General features: G+C 49.9%; 2 protein-coding genes across 3 annotated transcripts in view; one reads left to right on the forward strand and one right to left on the reverse strand.

Moving 5' to 3' along the window:
* The first annotated feature begins 553 nt into the window (after positions 1-553).
* On the forward strand, positions 554-6,517 carry ovch1 (ovochymase 1). Of its 2 annotated transcripts, none has more exons than XM_021323713.2 (13): positions 554-691; positions 1,127-1,210; positions 1,293-1,476; positions 1,547-1,622; positions 1,703-1,892; positions 1,968-2,107; positions 3,218-3,368; positions 3,449-3,490; positions 3,574-3,802; positions 3,873-4,030; positions 4,297-4,395; positions 5,787-5,917; positions 6,343-6,517. In XM_021323713.2, the coding sequence occupies exons 1-13, from the start codon at positions 637-639 to the stop codon at positions 6,499-6,501; spliced, it is 1,698 nt and encodes a 565-aa protein (XP_021179388.2). In that variant the 5' UTR covers positions 554-636; the 3' UTR covers positions 6,502-6,517. The 2 variants fall into 2 exon arrangements, with proteins under 2 accessions (XP_021179388.2, XP_036005255.1); XM_036149362.1 differs by having other exon boundaries at positions 3,580-3,802; positions 6,343-6,516.
* A 681-nt stretch (positions 6,518-7,198) lies between these two features.
* Positions 7,199-26,470, reverse strand: part of stab2 (stabilin 2) — a 30,722-nt gene continuing 11,450 nt past the window's right edge. Inside the window, exons 23-69 of the mRNA XM_036149377.1 lie at positions 26,285-26,465; positions 25,373-25,466; positions 25,136-25,294; positions 24,497-24,592; positions 24,269-24,361; positions 24,145-24,192; positions 22,820-22,953; positions 22,641-22,743; positions 22,437-22,514; positions 22,272-22,361; positions 22,092-22,199; positions 20,951-21,082; positions 20,398-20,526; positions 20,252-20,314; positions 19,572-19,670; positions 19,292-19,487; positions 19,131-19,226; positions 18,566-18,623; positions 18,405-18,478; positions 18,190-18,315; positions 17,039-17,112; positions 16,879-16,950; positions 16,590-16,709; positions 16,468-16,512; positions 16,305-16,391; positions 16,060-16,209; positions 15,671-15,799; positions 15,505-15,576; positions 15,203-15,379; positions 15,016-15,105; positions 14,794-14,940; positions 14,061-14,114; positions 13,863-13,986; positions 13,601-13,750; positions 13,290-13,394; positions 12,514-12,621; positions 12,247-12,440; positions 12,028-12,169; positions 11,745-11,878; positions 11,491-11,656; positions 9,426-9,532; positions 9,235-9,354; positions 9,015-9,161; positions 8,816-8,926; positions 8,605-8,736; positions 7,572-7,727; positions 7,199-7,485 (exon numbers count right to left, since the gene is read on the reverse strand). Coding sequence (XP_036005270.1) covers positions 7,426-7,485; positions 7,572-7,727; positions 8,605-8,736; positions 8,816-8,926; positions 9,015-9,161; positions 9,235-9,354; positions 9,426-9,532; positions 11,491-11,656; positions 11,745-11,878; positions 12,028-12,169; positions 12,247-12,440; positions 12,514-12,621; positions 13,290-13,394; positions 13,601-13,750; positions 13,863-13,986; positions 14,061-14,114; positions 14,794-14,940; positions 15,016-15,105; positions 15,203-15,379; positions 15,505-15,576; positions 15,671-15,799; positions 16,060-16,209; positions 16,305-16,391; positions 16,468-16,512; positions 16,590-16,709; positions 16,879-16,950; positions 17,039-17,112; positions 18,190-18,315; positions 18,405-18,478; positions 18,566-18,623; positions 19,131-19,226; positions 19,292-19,487; positions 19,572-19,670; positions 20,252-20,314; positions 20,398-20,526; positions 20,951-21,082; positions 22,092-22,199; positions 22,272-22,361; positions 22,437-22,514; positions 22,641-22,743; positions 22,820-22,953; positions 24,145-24,192; positions 24,269-24,361; positions 24,497-24,592; positions 25,136-25,294; positions 25,373-25,466; positions 26,285-26,465 — 5,330 coding nt within the window. The 3' untranslated portion in view covers positions 7,199-7,425. The remainder of the gene's footprint in view (positions 7,486-7,571; positions 7,728-8,604; positions 8,737-8,815; positions 8,927-9,014; positions 9,162-9,234; positions 9,355-9,425; positions 9,533-11,490; positions 11,657-11,744; positions 11,879-12,027; positions 12,170-12,246; positions 12,441-12,513; positions 12,622-13,289; positions 13,395-13,600; positions 13,751-13,862; positions 13,987-14,060; positions 14,115-14,793; positions 14,941-15,015; positions 15,106-15,202; positions 15,380-15,504; positions 15,577-15,670; positions 15,800-16,059; positions 16,210-16,304; positions 16,392-16,467; positions 16,513-16,589; positions 16,710-16,878; positions 16,951-17,038; positions 17,113-18,189; positions 18,316-18,404; positions 18,479-18,565; positions 18,624-19,130; positions 19,227-19,291; positions 19,488-19,571; positions 19,671-20,251; positions 20,315-20,397; positions 20,527-20,950; positions 21,083-22,091; positions 22,200-22,271; positions 22,362-22,436; positions 22,515-22,640; positions 22,744-22,819; positions 22,954-24,144; positions 24,193-24,268; positions 24,362-24,496; positions 24,593-25,135; positions 25,295-25,372; positions 25,467-26,284; positions 26,466-26,470) is intronic.

Raw genomic sequence — 26,470 nt, forward strand, 5'->3', positions numbered from 1 at the left:
CACGTCATCTAAAGGCTCTTTCCAAAGTCAGCTTTCATCAGATCCTCCAGGTTGGTGAGAAAGTTTCCTCTCTAAGGAAACCCAGCAGGTTGCATCAAGTCTCTCCAAGCAGCATTCACTCCTCCTGAAAGAGCGTAGAGCCACAGTGGACAGTCGTCTGCATTGTTGATGGCTTTGCAGCAATCCCTCATACTGAGCATGCATGAAGCGACAGTGGAGAGGAAAACTCCCCTTTAACAGGGAGGAGAACCTCCAGCAGAACCAGAACCAGGAGAGGAGCTGAGCTTAAACTGGGTCTCAGAATAAAACCGCAGCAGAAACCCAAAGTGCTGTCTGCTTGATCTATTTCTATGAGCCATCCATCCATCCATCCATCCATCCATCCTCCATCCATCCGTCCATCCATCCATCATTCATTCATCCATCATCCATCATCCATTTCTGACTCTTGGGCCTGAAAGACCAGAATCCAGTTTGGGTTTTGATTGCAGTCCGGCTCCCAGTCCTGATCCGGATCAGAACTGGGCTCTGGCTGCTGCTGCAGGTGTGTCCAATCAGACAGGTGTGTTGGAGCGGACTAATGAGGCTGTGGTTCTGCAGCTGTGGGCGCACGGATCCTGCAGCCTGAGAGCAGACATGCTGCTGTGTGTCTCCTGCCTGCTGTGGCTCTGGGGGGCCTCTCTCCAGACAGGTGAGGAGCAGCTGGACTTGGACCGGCCATCAGAACACGGAGCAGCAGGATCCATTTGGGCTGGTTTTATTCTGCCCATCAACTACTGTGTTTAGTTCCTGGTTCCTGCTGAAGGTTCCTGCTGAGTCAAAGGGTTTGGGTTGGCGGCGTCACCTCAGGTTTTTGGATTCTGGGGTCCTGGACCTCTTCAGTGTGCAGGACGGGTCCAAACAGGACGGATCACACCTGCTGTGGTTCTGGTGTCCTGCACACTGTTGGCTTTCTGGACATTTGGTCTACTGACTTTAAATTAGCTTAATTGAACATTTTGTTAACCTGACCTAGAAGCTCAGAGCTGACTCAGTTTATAAAACCCATTTGGGTCAGGCTAGAAGAACCTCTAGACTCAAAGAACACCAGAACCTGAAGTGAATAGATACTGGATTGTTTCTTCAGATGGAAACCAGAATCAGACCCAGAATCTGCTGAACGGGACTCTGCAGGAACACTCGACCTTCTCTGCATGGTTTGGTTTCAGCGGTGAGTCTCAGGCGACCCGATTGGACCACCTGCTGGTCTCACCTGTGTGATTTCTCCTTCTCGTCTCTGTGAATCTCCTCAGACGTTGCAGGCGTTCGCTCCTTCCCTCCTGAGCTGGACGTGGAGACCAGGATCATCGGGGGCCAGGAGGCCTGGGCCCACTCCTGGCCCTGGCAGGTGTCCCTCCGCTTCTCAACCATGCCGGCCTGTGGCGGCGCCATCATCGGGCCGCAGTGGGTCATCTCTGCTGCACACTGCTTCTTAAGGTCAGAGCTGGACCTTAGTTTGGTTCCTCATATGTGGATTGAAACATGGTTCAAGCTGATGTTTCCACAGGTACAACAAAGAATCCCTGTGGGAGGTGGTGGCAGGAAAACATGACCTGGACAAGCCTGATGAGCCAGGAGAGCAGGTACCTGGAGCTCCAAGGACCACGATGGTCCCACCTCTGGTCCATCCACACAGCCCGACTCTGCTCTGCTTTCTGCTCAGCTGGTGGGAGTCTCCCGGATCTTCAGCCACCAGGAGTATGACACTCGGACCAAAGAAAGCGACGTGGCTCTCCTGAAGCTGGAGCGCCCTCTGGTGTTCACCGACTTCATCAGACCCATCGACATCTGGATGACGCCCCTGCCTGAGGCCATGCGGTGCACCGTCACCGGCTGGGGCTCCACTAGAGAGAGTCAGTATGAGGCGTCAGCAGGAAAGTGGAGTGGCAGAAGTAGAGAAGCGACCTGAGCTTTGCTTTAATCTGCAGATGGTCCTCGAGTCAACAGGCTGCAGGAGGTGAACGTCAGCCTCCTGGCATCAGACGCTTGTAACGAGTACTACAACGGCAGGGTCCGGCCCTCCATGTTCTGTGCCGGGAAGGATGAAGGTGGAGTGGACGCCTGTCAGGTAGACCCAGAGCCGCTCCTCTGTCTCTATAGCTCTCTGAAATATCTCTATTATCTTTGGTTCATGCCCTGATCTGCTGTGACGGTTCTTCATCTTCTCAGTCTGTGACATCCTCTAAGTTATAGAAACAGGAAGCAGTTTTATAATATTCCTCGCTGTTGGTCTGGTTCTCATTGGTTCTGTCATTGCTGTAGACGTCATACCATCACGTGTCTGAAGGCTGGTATTCCTGCTCAGGCTGTCGGGTTTATTCATGACTGGATCGACATTTGGTCGGAATACACAGAATTAATTTGGGCTGAACTGGACCTGCTTGTCCTGTAAAGCCCCTTCAGACGTTTAGTGAACTGATTCTGTATGAATAAAGTAAACTGAACTGTCAGAACCAACAAAGCCTTCCTTCTCCAGAACAGAACAGAGTTGTGGGGTACCCCAGGGCTCGGTATTTAGTCCCATCTTTCCCTCCTAAACCACCTCCTCTGGGCAGAGACCATGACAACAACCGTTGTTCAACACTTTGCTGTAAGTGTGGATCCTTTAAGGCATTGATTCATCATCAGCTGATTCTCTTCCACATAAATGGATCTTCATCTGGAGAAGGTTAATGGTGGATCAGGTTGCATCGTTTCAGCACATGCTGCCCAGCATATATTGTCTAAACTGCCTCGTTCACTCTGGATGAGGAATATCACAGTTCTTCCAGAAGGTCTTTGCAGGGTGTAGATGAACCCTTCTGTCTGCAGAAACCACGCCATGGGTTCAGATTAGGTTCATCATGGTCGCAGCAGACTTGCTCTCCAGGGAAAGTAGCTGCAGACCTGGGGAGTGAATGGTTGTACCAACACCAGTGATGGTTGGTCATCTGACGCTGAAAAGGCTCTTCTGGCCTGAGACCTCATCACTGCAGATCTTGTGAGGGTAACCAGGGTAGGATCATGGTGGCCATAAGGTGCTTACACCCTTCCTGACGGTAGAACAGGCGTAGCAGCATCCCAAACTTTGCCCTCCACCTACATCCTAAATCAGAACCGGGACACAGATGGTAGAACCTGACCTGGGTTGGGTTGACCCGTCTGGTCCGACCTTTAACCTCTCCTGTCTGGGTCCCAGGGCGACTCTGGGGGTCCGCTGTCCTGCTTCACTGGAGCCAGACACGAGCTGGCAGGGTTGGTCAGTTGGGGGGTTGGTTGCGGTCGAGCCAAGAAACCAGGAGTCTACACCAAAGTCCAGCAGCATGTTGAGTGGATCTCTGGCATAATGAGTAAGTTTGGGATTGATCTGACACGCGAGCTTGTTTTGGGCCTTTGTTCAGACTCTAACATCTCGATCTGACGTTCTCAGATGATGAAAACAGGATGTACGACGATGTTCTCTCAGAGCAGGGTACGTTTCTTCCATGCAGAGATACTATGACTATAAAGCCGTTTATCTCGTCCAGTAATCTGAGCCGTCTTTGACCTCCTGAGCCACAGAGGAGCGGTGCGGTAAGCAGCGTATCTCCAGCTGTGATCGGCCTCCAGGCACCGCTGGCATCTCCGTGTCCCAGAAAGGGAGGGTCCATGTGGAGAACGTGACGGAGTCCTGCCCGTTCTTCTGGCCTTGGATGGTCAGCCTGCAGTCCAACAAGCAGCACTACTGCAGTGGCGTGTTGATCCACCGCCGCTGGGTGGTCACAGCCAAACACTGCAGCGTCAGGTGATGCTCCTCAGGTAACCTTCACCTGCACTGCTGGATCCACCCACGTCTGACTTGTTTCTCCTAACAGTGCAAAGGAAGACGTGGTTGTTCTTGGCGTTCATGACCTCAGCCAGAAGTCGGCCCAAACCATTCTGGTGGATGAGGTCTTCAGTCCGATGCATGATGCCAGTTTCCCTCCGCGGGCGGACCTCTCCCTGCTCCGCCTCAGCGTCTCTGCCAGTTTTGGTAAGAACCAGCTCTGTGGACTCCTATCTGCAGGATTCACCAACCACGGTGAGATCCAGCAAAGCTGCTGGTGTCTCTGCAGGAAAGTAACCTGGTTTAAAACCAGAACCAGTCGGGTCAGAGTCAGTGGAGAACCTGCTGAATGCAGCAACCAGACAGGTTCTCCACTCGGTCCACAAAGGTTTTGCTCTTCAGCTCTCATATGTACATGGACTCTAGGTCCAGACAGCCCCTGAATTAACAATGCCTCCTGGTTCTGTCTGAAGGTCCAAAGATTTCTCCGATATGCGTTCCTGAGGAGGACGGGGATGTGGACGACACCTGGTCCTGCTTCACAGCAGGGTGGGGGCGGAGTGAAGGAACAGGTAAGCTCCACATCAGTTCTACACAATGAACAGCTTGTTTTTAAACTGAGGAGAACAAGAACGGTTCAGCCTCGTTCTCAAAGATGGTTCTGAGGATCTGCAGATCTGTTCTGGATTTACTGCTCCAGCTATGTTCCAACCCTGGAAAATGTCTGAAAGAACCAAATCCTGGATACAAACAGCTAAGACGTACGTTCCTTAAGAGCTGGGAATACCGTGGAGTGCTGCTGGAATGAACATCTGGGTTCTTAGGTACCAAGTGGAAGCAGGATAGATCAGACCAGGAAGGACATTTGGTCTGTCCAGAGCACCTTCAGGTCTTCTCCAGCAGGATCATCTAAATCAGGTAGAATCTCCACTCTGAGCTCCTCATCATCTCTACGGCTGTAACTCTACAGAGGAAGGTCATATCTCCTTGTATCCAGGATGTGGTTCTTCTGGTCATGGTCCAAGTCTCAGGACCATCAGTAAGGCCAGGATTGTTGATCTCGAGCTCAGCTGTGTGTTCAGCAGCAGCGGCTGGAGAAACTCTGTCCTGGCATCATTCAGGAACAACCTGGACTCCACAGTCTGCTCACTAGTACACCAATGATTCTGAAATCTGTTTTTCCTTCACTCTAATAAACATCTTTATATTTTTTTTTATGCATTAGTTTGTTTGCTTGCTCAGGGTTATCATTTTCTTCTGGCTTTTCCTCGTCACAGTGAGTCGTCTTTCTCCATCTAACTCTATATTTTGTGTCATCGTCTCTCCCATCAACTGCCTTCATCTTTACTCCATCTCCTCTTTGGTCTTCTGGGCCACCAGATGTTCCTGGTCCTACACATTTCCTCCTCATTATGCAGTCAGGGTCTCCAGAGTCCTGGTTGTGACTCGGGGTGTTGATGCAGAGATGCATCCCTCCTCTGGATGTCCTCATCTTCTCAGTCTGGCTTTATCTCCAGAACATCTAAAATGTCCCTCTGACCTTCATCACTCCCACAGAGAACCTCTTCATCTCTGCCTTCTGTCTCTGCAGAGCAGCTGGAAGATCTTTTTAAATAGATGCTGAAGAGTAATTTCCATTGTGTCTATTTAATGAGCAGTAAAGTATCTGATCTGTGATGTTGGTCTAGACCTGAGCTTTCAGAGTCCCACAGGAACCAAAGGGTCAGGTTGACGCTCGTCTGTAGAAATGAGAACTTCAGAGTTGAAGTTCCTGACTGCTCCTTTCTGAAGCCTGCAGAGAATCAGCTGCTTCGTTCCTGAGCTTTCAGGCTGCGTTAGTCCTGCTGTTCCCTCACCGTTGATGCTTTGAGCTTCTCCTCATAGACCAGAAACACATCAGCCCTTAAAGGGGAACCCTCCTGACTCTGAACTTTTCCTGCTCAGTTTCTCATTTGTTCCACAGAGATGAATGCCAACCGTCTGCACCACGCTGCGCTGACCCTGGTCAACCAAAGCGCCTGCGTTCAGAAGTGGGGCGACTTCATCAGCGAGGATCACATCTGCTCACATCCTGCAGGCTCTGCTTCCTGCATGGTAAGTCTGACATGATGGAGGACGTTGGACTAGATGATTGTGGCAGTAGGTCCAGGTCTAACCTTAAAGTCCTGAAATGAGAAATCTTTACTGGTCCCATGATGGGGAAATTCAGGAGAGACGGCAGCAAAGATGGTTTAGTTTATAGTGGAAAACAAGCTGAAGTGGGTTCTAAAGCTGAAGTGGGTTCTAAAGCTGAAGTGGGTTCTAAAGCTGAAGTGGGTTCTAAAGCTGCAGTGGGTTCTAGAGCTGCAGTGGGTTCTAGAGCTGCAGTGGGTTCTAGAGCTGCAGTGGGTTCTAGAGCTGCAGTGGGTTCTAGAGCTGCAGTGGGTTCTAGAGCTGCAGTGGGTTCTAGAGCAGCAGAAGATGAGCTTTATCAGAACCGTAATCAGTGGCACCAGACTAAAGCTGTTCTCTGTCTGCAGGGAGACTCTGGAGCGCCTCTGTTCTGTCACAAACGTGACGTCTACTTCCTGTTCGGCGTGGTCTCATGGGGCAGCTGGCGGTGCGACGCAGACAAGCCGGCCATCTTCACCGGACTCTCAGACTACCGCTCATGGATTGATGACGTGACGGAACAATAAAGTTTGATTTGAAATGAAAGTCAGGAACAGTTTCCTCCTTTATGATTTCCATGACATCACGGCTGAGGCGGACATCTTGCTGATGGAAGGTCATGAAGGTCTAGAGCTCTGAAGCTTGGAGACTTTAACACCTTTGTAGCCGCCTTGCTTCTCTACTACAAAAACAACTGAACTGAAACTAAACGGGAAAATCTGCAACCAAATAACTGTTTAAGATGGTTATTAAAGGCTCAACCTCATGAAACATTTGTTGGATGCAGAAAGTTCTGACTCCAGGAGACTAACGGTGTGAAATGGTTGCTTTCCTGCATGACCGGGTCAGACAGATGAGTTTAAGTAGCTGAGCTTCACGGTAAAGATGACCAGATGGTTCTGAGAGGTTCTGAATGGAGAACTAACTCAGACTGGACCTAAAGGTTAAACTATGGACAGGATTAGACGTCAGATGAAGGTTCTACCAGGAACAGATTTAGAGGTTCTGAGGTTTGTCAAATCTTAAAAGCTTTTTTTTACGACTGAAAACATTTTAGAATAACAGTTCCTCCTTCAGTCTATTTCCAGCACATGTATATCTGGTTCTGGTCCTAGCCCAGACCCAGTTTAGTTCCTAACCTGGGTCCAGAATGGGGGACCAGCAGCAGTACTGTTTAGTTTTATTTGTTTCATGTAACAAGGATCAAACATCATGACTCATTTCTTGGATCAGCTTGTTACTTTATTCCCAGAACTCAAACAGAACCACAATCAGTCGGGTCAGAACTTTTACATGTGAGCATCAGTTTGTTCCAGCACCTGAACACACCCTGTGCAGGTAGACTGGGACCTGCAGAAATGACTCCGCCCTTCAGGTTCTGGTAGCTTCAGGTTCTGGTAGGACGCCTGAGTCCCAGTCTGGTTCTGGTCCAGCAGAGAGCAGCAGCACGCTCAGCTGTCCTGCAGCAGGTCATACGATCCTCCGTTCACCACCTCGTGTCGGTCCTCCACCTGCAGAGACGGCTCACGTTAGACCCGATCGGCTCGGCCTCACACCTGTGCAGGTGAGAGTCAGAACGATGGGAGCTCGCTGCAACCTTCACAGATGGCTGGAGACTGCCTGTGGCACCAGATGCACTGGACCAGGACTGTCCTGGTTCTGCTGGTTCTGGACCTGCTTCATAAACGGGGTTGGAGATGCTGCGGCTGTAGTTTGCTGTTTCTGCTGCCGGTTCCTCTTCTTTGTCGTCGTCCTGTGGGAGAAACCGCAGCATGAGGAGCAGAAGATTAGCAATAAATTAGCAGGAGGTTAGCAATAAATTAGCAGGAGGTTAGCAACCACTCCAGATTAGCACAGGTGGGCCAACTGGATCAGAATCAGCTTTATGCACCACGGCTGTGAAAAGAAACAGCTTTGGTTCCACTTCTCTTAAAACATTTTAAATATATGAAAAGAAAATAAGTTTTGGTGCGTGCATGTGTGTAAATAAAATATATAAAAATTAGAAATTAATTAATCCAGTAGCCTGGCAGCAGCATTTTGAGCAACCTTCGCCCATTCTAGGTTCTAGAGAGGTTCTGCTAAGATGTGTGGAGTGCATTAAATAAATCCAGTCCTGATGTGACACAGTGGAGCCTAGTTTGGGAACATTTCATGACACGAGAACCCAAAGTAAAAGCCGAATCAAAGGGCATGCCAAAGATCCTACCACAACTTTTGTCAAAAGAACCAAGAGGTCGAAGTGTCTGCTTTATCCCAGACATACATTTTTCCTCCCAACTAAAGAAAACTGTCTTAGTGTTTAACAGGGTATCAGCACCTTAACGAGGCGTGAGCTTCACAGATTTAATTTATGGAAAACGAGGTGGACGACTGAATATCATCTGCATAGAGACGTCTTTAAAGGTTGACAGAACGTGATCAACTTCCATCTAAATTCTGGAAGGAGACCTCATGGGCCAGGAACAAACCATTTATTAAGATAAATAGAATAAGATAAAATGATACAACTGAAAGTAGAAACTGGTGAGGTGAGGCCAAATAGATGAAGGGATACGATGTATTCATATATGAATAATTGATCAACCTGTTTTAGATTAAATAAGGTTTACTGCCTCCTCAGGTCTCACCTTGAAGTAGTGAAACTGGAAGGGTTTTCTGCTTTGTCTGTAGAACCGATATCCAACAAAGACGGCTCCGACCACCAGAAGGATCAGAAGAACCACTCCGGCTCTCATCCCGGCCTTGTGGGCCACACGGACCTGCTCAGCCAACCAGAAACACAGTCACACATCTGCTGTTTAAAATGCAAAAACCAGATTACAATATGCTGTCACTCACATCTTGATGGGGAGGAGGAGCTGCCAGAGGTCCCTGGAGGACATGGATGATCCCGTTTGAAGCAGGAACATCAGAGATGGTGACAAAGCGGTCGTTGATGTAACACGATGCCTGAAGAGCAGAAACAGACATAGAAGGTCTGAGCTAGAATAAATGTCCTCACTGAGAAACTGCCATCTGGAAGAGCCTGGAGACTCACCAGGTCAGAAGGGTTGAGAAGGTTGGCAACTCCAAGGACCGTCAGACTACCAACCCGGGTCCTGATCCGACTGTTGTTCCTCAGTTGGCTCAGAGGAAGAGCCTTACCCTCAGACAGGTGGAACTCGATGTCCCGCTGGCTCAGGGTCTGATGGGATGCACAGGTGAGGACCCTGCAGCTGTGAAACTGTTGGCAGATGTTATCCGTCAATGGGACTCACCAGGTTCTCCAGCAGGCCACCGTTTTCAGGTACGAACAAGGTGGACTGAACTTCTGGGTTACTGAGACGCTTCAAAAACTTTTGGCCAGACTCTGACACCTCGGAGTAGTTCAGGATTTGCTGAAGAAAACAAAGATGTGCTTTAGCAGAAAAACGAGGAGTTGGGCTGTGATAAAAGATGATGCACTCACTATGAGGAAGTTGGAAAAGGTGGGGGTAGACCTGAGGACCTGCAGGAGGTTCCCTGCACAGCTGAATCCATCTCCAATGTAACCTGGTTTACACTCACACTGCACCTCTGAAACAAAGGAAACAACCTCTGACATTGGCTGAAGATCAAGACACCATCACCCTCTGAAGACTAAGACACCATCATCTTCTGATTATTAAAACACCATCACCCCTAAAGATCAAAACACCATCATCTTCTGAAGATCAAGACGACATCACCCTGAAGATGCAGTTTTCTGAACACAAGTGTTCCTTTAAATCCTTCAAGGTGGGAGCTCGAGTGTCCATAATTTTGAACCTCTTTGTCCAGAACAACCTACTCTGGATGGAGTTCTGGAGAACATGGACGGTAGCTGGTCTTTAAGTTCCTTAAAATGCAGACAAACCCATTTCCACAGAGGTGAAGATGCCTGAACCCTGAGGCAATATTGGTTCAGTGAAGGGCTGGAGAAGATCAGTGACTGTGTGTCTACAGACATGGACAAAATTGTTGGCAATCCTCTGATAATCAAAGAGAATCACACTGTGGTCACTGAAATAACTTGAAACTGACAAAAGAAGTAATAAATAAAAACTTACTGAAAATTAACCAATGAAACTCAGATGTTGCTTTTAAATTGTGGCTCAATAGAGTCAATAAAAAAAGTAAATGAATGAAACAGGCCTGGATAAAAATGATGGCTCCTGTTGTCTCAGGGTGGAAGGCTGCCTTCTCCAGACGGTGTTTCATCTTCTTCTATAGATGTTCAACAGGATTTAGATCAGGGATCATAGGAGGCTACCTCAGGATATTCCTATAGCCACTCTTGGGTGGTTCTGACTGCGTGTTTTGGGTCATTATGATGTTGGAAGAACCATGACCTCCAACTGAGACAAGCGTTCTGACACTAGGCAACACATTTCTCTCCAGAACGTCTTGACAGTCTTGTGATCTCATTGAACCCTGCACAGATCTGAGACACCCAGTGCCAGTTCTAGCAGAGCAGCACCAGAACAGAACCGAGGCTCCATGTTCCACAGCAGGGACGAGGCTCTGCCTGTAAACAAATGCTGTTATCAGAATCTGGCTACCTCGTGCCGGCCTTGAAAGGCAGACACTCTTGATTTTTTTTCCTGGATGTTCTGTAAACAAGACGCTCTGTGGCCTGGAACAGAGGGCCACTGAACTGCCTGATAATGTTCTATCACCATCAATGATTACGGCTACGAAGGCTATCTGCCACAGTTCACAGACCTACACCCACACACACTAACACACACATGGCCTTCTCTGTGCTTTTTCCTTTACTCTTTGCCTCCTATTTTAGCTGTAGCTCAGATCAGAGACCTGAGGTTGTAGCTTTAAGGATTTTGTTAATGTATGAATAGAAACAATTAAGCTTTAAATATACTTTGTTCCAGTGAAGTCTAGTCATCTTATTCTTATTACAATGAAACAAAAGAAGTTAATCCAGTTGTACTCTAGAAAAGTTGGATAAAATGACTTTAGATCAGTAACTGCTAAGGACTTACCCAGTTAATTTCTCATTATGAATAGAAATAACTAAGTGCTGTGATTCTGTGCTTTCTGTATGTCTGCTAATGTATGAAATAAGTTAATTATTATTACTTTTGTCAGTTTCAAGGTATTTCAGTGACCGTTGTGGGATTTTCTTTGATTAGCAGAGGGGTGCCAACAGTACTGTCCATGACTGGAGATGGGTAGCGGGACTCAAGGTTTCCCAGCAGAACATTCTCCAAACGAACAAGCTGGACCCACTGAATCCGGGGATCAGAACCAGCTAGAGCTACAGAAGCTCTTCTATTGGATCAGAACATCATGTGCCACCGTCCTCTCATCTAGTTCTACATCACCAGTTATTATTTCTTGGGCAGCTTTGGGTTGCTCCAGAACCCTGCAGATCAGGACCATATCATAGAGCTACAATTGTAGAGCTGCTCTGATCAAGCTGGCAAAGCGGCCCAGTGTGGCTCTCCTTCCGGTCTCATAGAAAGGAGGTCCGGTACCGGTCAGTGACCTCTTACCCTTCATCCTGTAGCAGAAGGCATCCCAGGTCTCACTCAGGTTTTTGCGGGTACCGTAGTCCACGATGCCCACATGCCCGAAGCCACAGTTGGGGTTGGAGTAGGTGGTGGGATAGGCGACCCGGGCTTGGTCCAACCAGCCGGCGGTACACATGTTCAATCCGCCCTTCACAGGAAAATCCAGGATTAAGATTAAGTCAGAAAGATGGCGTCCAGCAGCTGAACCTGGATGTGGCTGTGTTGCGTTCACTGACCTGCTGAGCGTAGGAGAGCTGAGTGTAGGTAGCCAGTCCGCCTCCCTCTGCCCTGCAGCCCTGCTGAGCTGCTGTGTAGTTCAGTTTGTACTGACCTCTAACTGAGCGGTAGTGAAACACGCCGAGCGTTGCATCTGCACACAAGCAGGAGTGGAAAGGCATGACTTGGTGTGTGCACAGCCCGGTTTGAGCCTGAAGTCTGGTTCATGGCTCAGGACCATGTACTGGACAACAGGTGATTCATTCATGTGATGGTCTGGAGCCATGGTCTACATGCACATACCTTCAAAGTGGAGGTCGGTACATTTAGCATCCGGGTGGCATTGTCCGTTGTCCTGGAGACAGCGGCTGACTGGCAGCTGTTTGACGTCACAGGTGACTCCGTCTCCAACGTAGCTGTCCTTACAGGTGCACCTTCTCTTCCCCTAGACACGTTTGACTCATTAGCACAGGTAACGCCCCTCAGGATGAAGGTGAAGTGGCGCGTGGCGTTGTTCCTCACCGGAGCCGTCATGGTGCAGGTGGCGTGTTCGTGGCAGCCGCCGTTGTCCCCGCTGGCGCAGGGGTCCACAGGTAGACAGGTGAAGCCGTCCCCAGAGTAACCCTGAGGACACGTGCAGTTCACCTTCCCTCCTTTCTGGGAGCATTTAGCTTCTCTAGCACAGCCGCCGTTCCAGATCTTACACATGTCCACCACTGTGGAGACGGAGACAGACAGCATCAAGGCTGACCAGCGGACAGGGCGCTTCCAGCAGGAGAACCGGCTTACCTGTGCAGGTGCGTCCGTCTCCCACATGAAACAGCCGGCAGACGCAGGTGTTGTTTTCCTGACAGACGGCTTTAGGAGAGCAGGGTGGAGAGCACTGGAAGAGCTCAGCTGGAGGACACAGAGACGCCGTTAGTCCTCACCAGGCATGTTGTCCACCATGAGCAGAACTAAGGCTGTCCTGGCGTCTGCTAAACACGTGTGATCATGTTGTCTCTCATTTCACCATCCCTCTGCTCATCTTCGTCCTATCAGCATCATGTCAGTGTAACTTCATCATTGTCCCCATAGGGACCTTTTCCTGGCATTAAAACATAAAAACACTCAATCCCTCGACTACGTCAGCAACATCCAGAGCAAAGTCCAGAGAAAATATCCCATTAAGACTGAAGACTCCAAACGATGAAGAGTTTCCACCAAACATCTGGAGAACATCTGGAGAACATCTGGTCCATCCCAGAAGCCTCCTGTGAGGTGAATGTCTGGCAGACTTTGTGAATGTAGCTCTGTGCTGCAGAGCTGATGGAGGTTCTAACAGCTGTTGAAGAATGATGGTTCTGGATGGTTTCAGGATGTTCTGCTCTGCAGAGACACATCCTTACCAATCTTTCTCTGAGGAACTTTGTTTTTACCAGATAAGGGATTTTTTTTTTTCTTCTATTTATCAACGCTAAACTATTTACATGTGTTGCAGCTGAACTGCAGGAATAGATAACCAGGTCCTGTTAGCAGGACCCAGAGCTTCCAGAACCTCTAACATTTGATGGGTTCTAACTTACTTTGCTGAACGTGGCATCGTTCTCCAGTCCATCCTTCCTCACAGAAACACAGACCGGTCCCCCGCAGGCCGTCGTCACATGACCCGTGAGTGGAGCAGTTACAGGCTGAAACAGAAAGTGGAGATGAGGGAAGCTGTAGGAGATCAGAGGACCCCCACCCACCGTAGGACCCCCACCCACCGTAGGACCCCCACCCACCGTAGGACCCCCACCCACCGTAGGACCCCACCCACCGCAGGACCCCACCCACCGTAGGACCCCCACCCACCGCAGGACCCCCACCCACCGTAGGACCCCCACCCACCACTCACCTTTACAGCTGGGGCCGTAGAACCCACTGCTGCACATCTCACAGGCTGTGCCGTCAAAACCAGCGTGGCAGGTACAGGTACCGTTACCCAGGTGACCGTCGTCACAGTTCCCTCGGTTACTGCAGGGACGGTGGGCTCCTCCTGGACACACTGCAGGCAGCTTTATGGCGTCTCTGTCACAACGTTAAGACTGCAGAAACTAACTCTGACTTTACCAGCCGTGGCTCAGATCCCTGCCATGACAGTGAAAAGCTGCTCTCACCCAGACAGTCTCTCCCGTAGAAACCAGGACAGCACTTTGGATTCCAGAAGTTGACGGTACAGATGGGTCGACAGCCAGAGTTTTTGCTGATGAACAAGGAGGGAAGATCACAGTTCTGGACCTCCTGGGTACAAAGAAGTTCTGTTAGAGATGCGTCTGGTTCTGATCCACACATGCAGAGTAAGAACTGAGTCAAACCTTCTTTACAGTTCCTCTGGGACAGACAGATCTTGTGCACGGACCACAGTTCATCTAGAACAGAAAGGAAACACATCTTACAACAGATGGAAGAACCATTTCTGGGTTCTGATTTGCCGTGAGTTCTGGAGACCAGGGAGCAAAGCTTTATGGAGCCAGAAGGGATATTCACAAATACACAGATGTGATTCATACGTGCACAGCTCTGGTCTTTAAACTTCACTGCATGTGTGTGGATTTTTTAGACTCCTCTGCCGTCTCAGGATTCACACAAGCCTTTTTTTAAACAGAGAACGGTTTGCAACCAATCAGAAGCCTCCCTTGTATAAGCCAATCACATTCAAGCTGTTCAGGTAGCGCGTTGTATGAGCACAGTATGGAATAACATCTGTAAGGCACACACAAAAAAAAATGCCTTACAGATGTTATTTATTGGCATGATTTTATATTAGTTTTATCTTAGCTGATCACAAGAGACTTTCCTGTGATTGGCTTATACAAGGGAGGCTTCTGATTGGTTGCAAACCGTTCTCTGTTTAAAAAAAGACTCGTGTGAATCCTGAGAGTCTCAAAAATCAACACAAATGCAGTGAAGTTTAAAGACCAGAGGTGTGCATGTGTGAATCACATCTGTGTATTTGTGAATATCGAGACCCTTCTGTCTCCATGAAGCTTTGCCTCAGGCCACTGTGGACCAGGAGGCTCTGAGAAGGTCAGGGACATCAGGACATACCTTCAGATCCAACACTGTCTGTTCGTCACAGCGCCCCCCGAGGCTGGGCGGGGTCAGGAGGCAGTCTATTCCATACGCAATACCAGCTCTGAAGACAAGATGGCGCTCAGTGATCCGACAGGATCTGTCGTTGACGTAGATTTCTCCCTGATCCACGAGAACAATCAGTGATTTAGAACCCGCTCTCAGCTCCTGTCTGGTTCCCCTTCCTGTCCTACTTACAATGTCATCAGAACCGCCGCAGGAGAACGACAGAGAGGAACCCTGCAGAGTCCGAGCGGACTCCAGGTAGATCAGTCCTTCTGCATAGACCTGAGATTAAAGAGAAGAAGCTCAACTGTCTGCAGACTGGAGGCCCAACCTTTGCTTTGTTCAGAGGTTATTTCAGGATGCTACCATGACCCCCCACCTTCTGGCTTATCATGACGTGGTACTTCAGGTACTCCAGCAGCTGAGCTCGGTTATGTTGGTGCAACAGGAAGTCCTTCTGTTGCTGGGGCATGGAGGCCATGGCATCATCAGACGGCAGGAAGATGGTCACTGGCTGGTAGATCGCTTCATCTATCATCTCCATGACGCCTGTGTCCTGAAACCCAGAGGAGACAAAGTTAGGAGAACATCTGGGTTTCTGGAACCATCAGGTCCTCTGGCTGGATGGATGAACCCCCATGAGCCTGCAGACAGAGGAGAGATGGACTGAGGTGTTTTTACCTGGAGCAGTTTGTAGAAGGTTTTATAACCGTGTCTTTCCGCCACGTCTGTCAGATTCTGCTCGGTCGGGTCCTGCAGAAAAAGTTCAGACTGACTGGCCAGGCTGTGGGCAGGTAAAGGATCCGGGGACGGCATGTTCCAGGTTTCAGAGACGACTTGCACTGACCGGGATCAGCAGGATGTTGTTCCTGTTGACGTTGGGTGGAAACAGAAGGCTGTCGATTTCATGGATGATGCCGTTGGCACTGATGTCGTCGCTGTTGGTCACATTAGCCTCATTGATGGTGATCCTTCCCTACAAATATAAAGAATACCACAGCTAAGCTTTTTCTTTACTTTTAGTAGTTCCTAACATCTGGCTTTGGGGTCCAGCAGGAGAACTGGTCTAAAGTCTTCAGACGCAGATTTCTTGGCAGTTTCCAATCAGCAGCTGCGTTGTAGGAAGGACACTGAGGTCCACGGGTGTTCTGTTGCTTCCTGGAGGAATCCCCATGTCTACAGAGTCTGCTGCTCAGTCGGTAACACATGACTATGAGCTGCTCCCTGATTGGTCACCTGGGTGGAGCCGGTGGTGAGGACGAGTCCAGACAGAGAGGTCAGGTTTCGGACTCGGTTCAGGTCGTCGGGCAGCAGCGTGTGACACATGACGATGTGGCTGCGCAGGACGTTGGCGTAGATCTCTTTGTTCTTGGAGAAAGATTTTACCTGAAAGGAAACAAAGATGAGAACAAACGTCTCCTGGTTTCATCAAAGGTCCTCATGTGGGAACAGGAAGCACCGTTCTGCCTCCAGGGACTCACCTTGAAGGAGTTGTTGTGTTGCGTGGCCTGAGCGTTCGGAGCAAAGACGGTGAACGGGCCGCGGCCTTTCAGGCTGATCTGCATCACCTGAAACCACAGAACACTTTAACCAATGGCATTCAGCCTGCAGGGGGGGGGCAGAGGAAAACATCTGGATGCTTACCAGCAGGCTGAAGTAAAAGTCGTTGGAGCCCCTAAACCTCAGCTCCTGCCAAAAGTCAACAGATGCTGGTTAAAGACCCGAGGCGACGCGTCTCAGTGGGAGCTGATGCTCCAGAAGCTCACCTTCTCCACCGAGCTTTTGCACTTCAAACCATCTCCTACAAAGTTTTCTGGGCATGTGCAGGAGCGAACGGCAGGGCCCGTCATGTTGCACTGGGCAGCCTTGTGACAGCCGCCATTATTCTGTAAAACAGCAGCAGGACGCTTTTCCTCTGGACTTCTGGAGACTCAACGTGTCGTTAGAGAAAGTCTTCTCAATATAACCAGGAAAGGACTTTCTTTCAGACCACAAAGCCAACTAGTGGCATAAAGCCAGTGGCTGAGAAGCTCCTGGGATGTGGGGCGGACTGACCTTTTTACACAGGTTGACCATGCTGCAGTTCTGTCCATCTCCTGAATAACCGTTGTTGCAGACGCAGGAAGTCTGCAGAGGTGGGAGACGTTAATGCTGGGACCAGCGTCACTGTCTATGACCTTTATTTCTACGCTAACACGGCGCTTTAAGCTCTTACTCTGTTTGGTCCAACATGGATGCAGTCTGCGTTGGCATGGCACCCTCCATTTCCCTCCAGACAAGGATTTATCTCTGTGGAGATGAAAACATCTCCTCATCATCCAGTAACTACAGAAACACGTTTCCCTCACCGATCAGAAGGCTGCTGGCTGAACACTGGTGTTCCTGGTCCTGGACCAGATGGTCCACCACAATCTAGACTCTCTTCAACCTTCTTGTGTAAAACTGTGACTCTATCCAGACCTATGAAACATCTCCAGGACATTTAAACCTCCTAAATGACTATTTGTACTTCTCCTACACCTACATAGACGGTCAGTGAGTCTGTCCAGTAGTGATGAACCGTGAGGGCTGACCTGCTGGTTCCTGAACACAGGGAGACCAGTTTGTGAAGAGCTGCTCTGCTTTTACCCACCCTGGCATTTAGATGTTTTCCTGCATTTTGATTGGCTGACAGGAAGCAGAGCGAGGGGCGGCAGTCGTGCAAGAAGCACCACCATAACGCCCAAATCTTCTTGCAGATAAATCTCTAAACATCCACATATTCTTAGCAGCGTTAGCTTCAGACATCGAGAAGACTTCCTAATTTACCAAAGTACCGTTGGTCTTCTGCAGAAAACTCTAAATGTCTTTAAGCTTTAGACGAGAGGACCAGAGGAACTCCTGAAGAACCTTACATGGAGCAAACTGTGTTATAGCATATCTGTTAGTATATAGACAGAGCCTCTAAACACCTTTTACTTTGACAAATGATGCATGAATTTCTCCAAGAACTCAGAAACTTTGTCTTCTAGCTGTTTGATAGGAGCTTTTAATGAAGTCGACCAAACGACATATCTGACATGATCATCAGGCCTGTGAGTGTGTGACGAGCAGGTCGGGGTGGACTAATGGAGACAGGCTCCATGCTCATCCAGAGGAGTCCAGGAGGACTGGACCAACCTGCTGGTTTCCTTAGAGAGGAACCTCTGAACCCATCAGTCTGGAGGATCTGATGGAGTCAACTTTGAGCCTGGAGATGATTTGAGTTGTGAATCGAATGAAAGAACCAGATGAATCTCAGCTCTAACGTATTCAGTAGGAAGCTGCAAATAGAAGGAACATCTCCTGGTGTTTCAGCAGCAGCTGGGGGAGCAGAGAGGAACCTACCCACACACACAAAGCCATCTCCAGCGTAGCCGCTCTTACAGACGCAGTCCCTGCTGCCGGGTCGCGTCCTTTTACAAACCGCATCCAGGCTGCAGCCGCCGTTGTTCCCCAGACACGGGTCTACAGCTGCAAACATCACCATCACACATTATTCATGCAGGAGATGAGAAGGACACCAGAGAGAAGCTCACTGCACGTCTGGTTGTGGTTCTCACCTTTACAGAACGTCCCATTTCCCTCAAACCCAGCAGCGCAGAGACACTGAGATCCAGATGTTTGAACCACACAGCTGGCCAGGATCAGGGATGCACATGAAGAAGAGCAGGTTAGAAAGGACCAGGTATGACCGGAGTCCTTCAGAAAAGCTTTGACTTACTTTGCACTGCTGTGACATTTCACTGAGCCACACAGTTCATCTGCTTTAGACTGAATTTCTGCAATCAGACGGACACAACAGAGCTGTGAGAAACGCTGAAGAACGAGAGCCTGAGATCTTCCCCAGGTCAAAGTAGAATAGAAAGACTTCTTATCAGCTAGATTTGATGTAAAAGAACCAAAGCATCAGGAAGAGGCGTATAAATCCTGACTGTAGTCTACCTTTACAGGTGTTACACCTGCCTCAGTGCTGAGTTTGCCTCTGACTCCTTCCTGGAAGGAAGGAGTCTATCCGTGGATTAACGCCCAAACCCAGCCATTCTAGTTGCTTCCTGATCGGCCTGGACTCTGCTTGCTCAAAGCATTATGGGATTGCAGAACCTCCAGGTCCACCACCAGGACCACGTGTACTGCAGAACCCTCTGGTCCAGTTCATAAATTGTTGTTACAGCCAGCAGTAAAGGTTCTGACTGGTGGAACTCCACCAGATCTCATAGGATGAGCAGAGGAGACCCATGCTGGGATTTAGGCCTCAGGCTAAGGAAGACGCTCTTTTGTCGTCTTACGTTCGTCGCAGTGGACGCCTCTCCAGCCGACGTCACACTCGCAGGTCCCATCTCCGTTCAGTCCGTCCTTACAGCGTCCGTTCTTACACCGACACTCTGCGGATGAAAGCAAAGTCAGACGATGGAGAGGACCCTCAGGTCCTTTAGAGAGCGCCACCAACCTTGGTCGCAGTGAACTCCGTATTTGCCGCTCTGGCAGGTTTCACAGGCCGTCCCGGTGAACTCTGTGTTACACCTACACACTCCAGTTCCATTGACTCCATCTGAACAGAGTCCGTTACCAAAGCAGGCCTGGCCCTTTGGACCGGGACAAGGCTCACAGTGCTTCCCGAAAAACCCGTCACAGCACCTGAGCTCCTAGAGACACAGAGGAACCCAGAATGAAGCCTTCCTGTGGTTTATTCATGGAGGCTCTTCTACCTGGAAGCTGCAGGGACCTACGATGTTCTTCTGGAGGCAGGTGGCTATGCAGCCAATGGTCATGTGCGATTCTCCTTCAACGACTTGTCTGAACAGGCACCTCCTCATCCTTGTTGATTTCTGCAACAATCACAGCTCACCGTAAGGAACCGTAAGGTAAGTCTTCCAGGTGATTCTGCAGAACATCTAAAACATCTAAAACACTGATGTGTTCAAACTCAAACTGGACTGCCTGTATTAGCTTTTACATCCCAGCCAATCTCTGCAGCTTTCTACAAGTTTGTGTAATTTAGACTAACACCAGTTTAAGATCTAGCTAGGACATGCAACAAGGGCTCAACAGTTCCTTTTCTATCGAGGTTGTATTGTCAGACTGAACAGGCCCACCATGAGTCCACTCTGTACCGATCCACATTTACTCATGCTGCTTTAGAAATTCTGTTTAAGACCTAATCTCTTAGAACATCTACAGATAAGCAGACTTTTCATGAGTCCTGATCTTTGTTGTCAGTGAGGAACGTGTAGAAGAACATTGTGATGAACGTAGCAGTTTTGCCATGACCTGTTGGGGTCCAGCAGTGAACCGGTTCTTAAATGTGTGCACATGTTTTTTAATCTTGGTTTCACTGTCCTAGACTCTGAGTGGTCTAAATAAAACACGGTGCCGCAGCGTCAGTTTGGACAAAGACAGAAAGTCTTACATCAGCGATGGTTCCACTGGGACATTTCTGGGTTCTGGGTAACAAGCAGTTTGAACACGTTCCCTGTGAGAACAAAGAAGTCCAGGATGAGAATCAGAGCGTTTAGTCTGGGGACCGGCGGCTTGGGGCTGCTGTCTGGACTTTACCTGGACTTTGCTGTAGGTGAGTCTGTCGCAGCGATTCCTGTTGATGTGCAGAACGGCGGACAGAGTGTGGATCACGCCTTTAGCACACAGAAGGTTGGACGAGTTGATCTGAGCGTCGTTCACAAACAGCTGCAGGAAGAACACAGAAACGGCTGATCCACTTTCTCCTGGTTCCCCTCCTAGAGGTCTGGAGAGGTTTACCGTGGCTTCACCTCTGCCTTTGTTCCAAACCACTTTCTGATACTACATTGGTTCAGGTCCCTGTTCTTTCTAGAACCTTTCTAGACTCTGGACAGATTCAGGACAGTAATTCCTGACCTAAAACGGTAAAGATGTCTGACTCTGAGGAAAATGGCAGAAGAATCCTGAACCCAGCTGAGGTGGTCTGGGTCAACAGGACTTTGGCTGCCTCCCCACTGGGTTTGGGTCCCTATAGCAGGCCATTTTCACAGGAATCTGTTTGGTTTATTGGGATCTATGGCGTCTAGAAACCACTGATATCAAGGCACAGCGGTTGGAAGGACACGTTCGTGTGGAGATGATGAGAGCAGACCTTTCCGTCTCTGGGGTAGATGCCGAGCTGAAAGGGCGATCCGAGGAGCGTCTCCTTGTATCCTCCAGGCTGAAGGTCGGTCTTTAACAGGCGCTCTGCCAGCACCACGTGGTAACGGGTTGTGTTGGCATCCTGTGAACAGGAACAAACGACTGAGTCAGACAGTCAGACATGGCGAGTCGAGTTTACTGGACAGTCTGTGGGGGATGATGGTCCAGGAACAGCGCTAGGACCCAGAAGGTCTTCTTTAGGAGGTCTATGCTGTCTGGGCAGAGAAGGCCTTGGAGTCCCCCAGAGTAAACTGGAGACAGGGAGGTCTGGGTTCTCCTGGACCTGTTGCTCATGCAACCAGATCTCCAGGTGGAAGATGATGGAGGGAGGGATGCCATGTATGCAGGAATCGAGCATAACATTATGACCACAGGCAGGGGAAGGGGAGAGCCTAGAAGACATTATTCTGCTGGCCTGTCAGCAGGTTGGGACTTTACGAAGTTGCTGGAAACAGAAAAATGTCCAAAGAACCAAACCTGCTGGATGGGATGATCTTCCCAGATGGAGCTCTGTGGGCTGTGTCCAGCCTGCCTGGGCCAGAAGCTGCCAGAAGTTACATAAAACAGGAAAACAGAGACCTGGAGACAGGAGGACCTTCAACTGTCCTCTGTGGCTCCATGTTCCTCCAGGAGGAGAGATGCTGCAGGTCAATGACTGGATGCTACCTGCTGGGTTAACATGGTGAGACCTGAACCTGGATCAACGTCTACCAGAACCAGCCTGCTGGGTTTCCTCCTGTCTGGATGGTTTGATGGGGTTGACTTTGGAAAGAACTTTGAGATGACATGCTGGGAATGGTTTAAATAAAGGGAACTTCAGTTTACCCATAGATACCAGGTTAAAAGGTTCTGGTGTATTTATTTGCTGCTGATTAATTCACTGAATAACTGACCAGCAGCAGGCCCAGAACCATGATCTCAGAACCATGATCTCAGAACCATGATCTCAGAACCATGATCCCAGAACCATGATCTCAGAACCATGATCTCAGAACCATGATCTACCCCAGCGTATCCAGGCATCACTGCGCTACATCCAGGTTCTGCTTATCAACATGTTCTTCAGATGTTCTCCAGGGTGTGCTTCCTACCAAGGCCGGCGCTGCCGTCTGCTGAAGGTACTGCGTGACGGCGGCGTTTGTCGGAGCGAACACGGTGAACTCCTCGGCCCGCTCCATCTCCTCGGTCAGGTTGTGGTCCTGTAGAGAAGCACAGGTACGGTCAAACACCTGCAGAACCTCCAGAACCGGTCTGTGTGTGAGCGTCCGTACCATCAGGGCGGATCTGAAGAGCGAGAACTCCGGCCTCAGAGCCAGCACGGCCAACAGACCTTCACTCAGCTTCCTGTCAGGAACCAGAACCTGAGGACCGGATCAGAACCGTGACTGTAGTGAGGAGCATTTGGTGGAGAGGCAGCAGCATCTGATCTGCTCTACCTTGTTAATAACGTGGATCAGGCCGTTGGTGGCCGCTCCGTCTGAAGACATGATGGTCGCTCCTCCAACGGAGGTCATCTGGCAGAACAAAGACACCAGATTACAGCCGGACGGCACCGCCCCAAAGGTTCTGACCCAAACTGGCATGATCCAAAGGCAGGATGTGAGATGGTACCGGTCCCACCAGGGGTAAGATCTGTGTACCTCCTGGCTGGCTGAAACAGGAAGAGTTGAGGACAGCAGAGAGGTCACGGATGAGACGTTCCTCAGGGTGGACAAGGAGAAGATGCCTGGTACCACGTGGTTCCTGTGGGACACAGCAAACATCACGCCTCACGTCTCCAGCCTCCATCACGGCAGGTCCAGGCCCACTGACAGCAAACCTGATGAGGCTCGGCAAGTTTCCCTTCGCCGTCCAGAAGCTTCTGTCCTCTGAGGACATCTGAGCGATCGCAGCAGAGGTGGGAACCAGGAGGGTCAGGTTCTGATCCGACAAAGAGCTGGACAGGCCAGAAACCTGAAAGGGTGAAGAGAACAGGGACGGGTTAGAGTTCTGTGACCTTCTCAATCTAAAACCAGATCAAATAAAATTACTTCAAATGATTTTTAATCTTCAATCATAGGACGGATGAAAATATGACTGAAGGTTCTGGTCCCAAAGGCCTTCAGGGTCTTCAGGACTAGATGAAGCCTTCAGGGTCTTCAGGACTAGATGAAGCCTTCAGGGTCTTCAGGACTAGATGAAGCCTTCAGGGTCTTCAGGACCAGATGAAGCCTTCAGGGTCTTCAGGACTAGATGAACCATTCGGGGTCTTCAGGACTAGATGAAGCCTTCAGGGTCTTAAGGACTAGATGAACCATTCGGGGTCTTCAGGACCAGATGAAGCTCTTGAGGGTCTTCAGGACTAGATGAAGCCTTCAGGGTCTTCAGGACTAGATGAAGCCTTCAGGGTCTTCAGGACTAGATGAACCATTCGGGGTCTTCAGGACCAGATGAAGCCTTCAGGGTCTTCAGGACTAGATGAACCATTCGGGGTCTTCAGGACTAGATGAGGCCTTCGGGGTCTTCAGGACTAGATGAACCATTCGGTGTCTTCAGGACTAGATGAACCCTTCAGGGTCTTCAGGACTAGATGAAGCTCTTGAGGGTCTTCAGGACTAGATGAAGCCTTCAGGGTCTTCAGGACTAGATGAACCATTCGGGGTCTTCAGGACCAGATGAAGCCTTCAGGGTCTTCAGGACTAGATGAGGCCTTCAGGGTCTTCAGGACTAGATGAACCATTCGGTGTCTTCAGGACTAGATGAACCCTTCAGGGTCTTCAGGACTAGATGAAGCTCTTAAGGGTCTTCAGGACTAGATGAAGCCCTTGAGGGTCTTCAGGAGTAGATGAACCCTTCATGGTCCTCAGGACTACTGATGGTTCTGAGTATTCCTCACATCCTGCCTTACTATCAGATGAACGTCACGTTGGAGCTGTTTCATGTGCTTTACAAACACCAGCTGGATTAACTTGGCTGCAGTCTGAAGGTCCAGAAGGAACCCAGAGTTCTGAAGTTAAAGATCATTTAGTCTGGAGTAAAATACTAAATCAAAGTGGGAGGAAACAGAAGAGTCTCTGTTTCTCTGACACCGTTCCCTGTTCCTGACTGTGGTTCTGGTTCTGGTTCTGGTTCTGGTGGCCATCAGCCCCACTGAGACCCACTCACCGTGGTCCAGGTGAAGAAGTCCGAGGCGTTCTGCAGGACCATCAGCTCCTGCAATCATCAGACGAGCTAATTCAGAGCGGACAGAACGTTGAGGCGGCGCCGAGGCAGAGCAGGTTCTACTCACCTGGTCGATGGTACCGTAGCACAGGTGTCCGTCTCCAACATAGCCGCCATCACAGACACACGTCCACCGAGAGGACAGCAGCAGACAGCTGGCCTGAGGACGGTACAGAACACAATCAGTTCTGATGGCCAGCCTTTACCAGAACCCGTCCAGAACCCGTCCAGAACCCGTCCAGAACCCGCCCAGAACCCGTGGTTCTGACGTCAGAGGTCAGGTGGTCCGTCTCACCCTGAAGTGACAGCCTCCGTTTTCCGTCACGCACTCGTTAACCGCCTCACACTGCAGGCCGTCTCCATGGTAACCGGACCTGCAGGCGCAGTCGCTCTGGCAACGGAGACAAGGTCTGCTTCAGTCCACCAGCAACTTCTCATCCATCCATCTGTTCATCCATCTGTTCATCCATCCATCCATCCATCCATCTGTTCATCCATCCATCATCCATCTATTCATCTGTTCATCCATCCATCCATCCATCTGTTCATCCATCCATCATCCATCTATTCATCTGTTCATCCATCCATCCATCCATCCATCCATCCATCCATCCATCCATCCATCCATCCATCCATCCATCCTCCATCCATCCATCCATCCATCCATCCATCCATCCATCGATCCTCCATCCATCCATCTGTTCATCCATCCATCCATCGATCCTCCATCCATCCATCTGTTCATCCATCCATCAGTCCACCAGCAACTTCTCATCCATCCATCATCCATCCATCTGTTCATCCATCCATCCATCCATCATCCATCCATCCATCATCCATCCACTCATCCATCCATCCATCCATCCATCCATCCATCCATCCATCCATCCATCCATCCATCCATCCATCCATCCATCCCTCCATCCATCCATACCTGTCCAGGTCCCACATAGATGCAGGAGGCGTTGTGGTGGCAGCCTCCTCGGTCAGGACCATCACAGTTGTTTATGGGTCGACACTCGTCTCCGTCCTCTGTCCAGCCGGTCAGACACTGGCAGGTGTGTGTACCTGGGCCTGTCTTTATGCATTTAGCCTGCAGGGGGCAGTATAGGACAGAGTTAAGCACCAAGAGGACGAGGCGGCAAAGAATGGGAAAACACCTGGACCTCACGTTCACGCTGCAGCCGCCTCTCAGAGGTGGAGCACAGGGGTCCGACTCCACACAGGTGATACCGTCGCCCTGGAAACCAGGTTTACAAACACACCTGAAATACGGAGGAACATCTTGTTTAGTTTACCAGCATCATGAATGTAACATTTCTGAACCTTTACTTCTGACCACAGCTCCAAAACGCTTCAGTGTTTGTTTGGTCTGAACCCGGGTCATTGACACAGAACCATGAGAACAGGATCTGGATCCAGGATGTCAGGAACTGGACAGAAACATTCCTCAACCAGCCGGTTAGAGAAAGTCAGCTGCACTCTCTGACACCAACATCTAAACGGTGAATGCACGAAGGTCCGACCCGGTTCTGATTGTCCTGTGAGCTTAACGGCTTCAACCCAAGGTGTTCCTCAGAGAACCTCCCTGCAGGATGGGTTCTGGTGGTGCAGTGTGTGAAGGCCGTGTGCTCAGGCTGCTCCAGCTGAAGAGAGTATCTTAGGTGGGAGCATCCCTAAGGAGGGCGACTTCAGAGAACATCCATTTCACCGGTGAAGCTCCACAAACGTTTAGTGCATGTGGAGACCACCACAGAGAGACCGCGGTGGTTCCTCATCATGGTGCCAGCACACCTGGGCTCAGGTGATGCAGGATTAACGTATATCAACACAGACGGGACAACCTGAGCCCTCCTACCTGCACCAAACACGTTTGCACTATTTATTTATGTTCAGCTCTGAATCTAAGGAAAATGGGCCAATATGGGGTCTGAGGATTTTATCTGAAAGTACAGCAGAGTGATTTAAATGAACAGATGCACACCTCGGTTCTGACAAGCCGGCCTAAAGGAAAGATGTAAGAGGGGAAGAGCAAAGGGTCGAGCTCTATGTCAGTGCTGAGGGAGCATGCAGGTACGCTCACCTGGGCAGTCCATCAGTGAAGTCACAGTCAGAGTGGGCGTGGCAGAACTGGGCCAGGACTCCACAGATCTGTGTCCGTCGCTCACAGAAGCGACCGGTGAAACCTTGGAGGCAGGAGTCCAGCTTGCAGCGTCCGTCTGAGTCTGGACGGTTGTCACACTGTCCGTGGATGCAGGGGCAGGCTGTG

This window comes from Fundulus heteroclitus, chromosome 17 (assembly GCF_011125445.2).
Source record: "Fundulus heteroclitus isolate FHET01 chromosome 17, MU-UCD_Fhet_4.1, whole genome shotgun sequence".
NCBI classification, from domain to species: Eukaryota; Metazoa; Chordata; class Actinopteri; order Cyprinodontiformes; family Fundulidae; genus Fundulus; species Fundulus heteroclitus.

Excerpts from the sequence above, each read along its gene's own strand:
- ovch1 (XM_021323713.2), top strand. The coding sequence starts at position 637 with ATGCTGCTGTGTGTCTCCTGCCTGCTGTGGCTCTGGGGGGCCTCTCTC. Across the intron at positions 1,477-1,546 it reads GCTGCACACTGCTTCTTAAG|GTACAACAAAGAATCCCTGT; the intron begins GTCAGAGCTGGA and ends ATGTTTCCACAG. Across the intron at positions 3,491-3,573 it reads CGATGTTCTCTCAGAGCAGG|CCACAGAGGAGCGGTGCGGT; the intron begins GTACGTTTCTTC and ends TGACCTCCTGAG.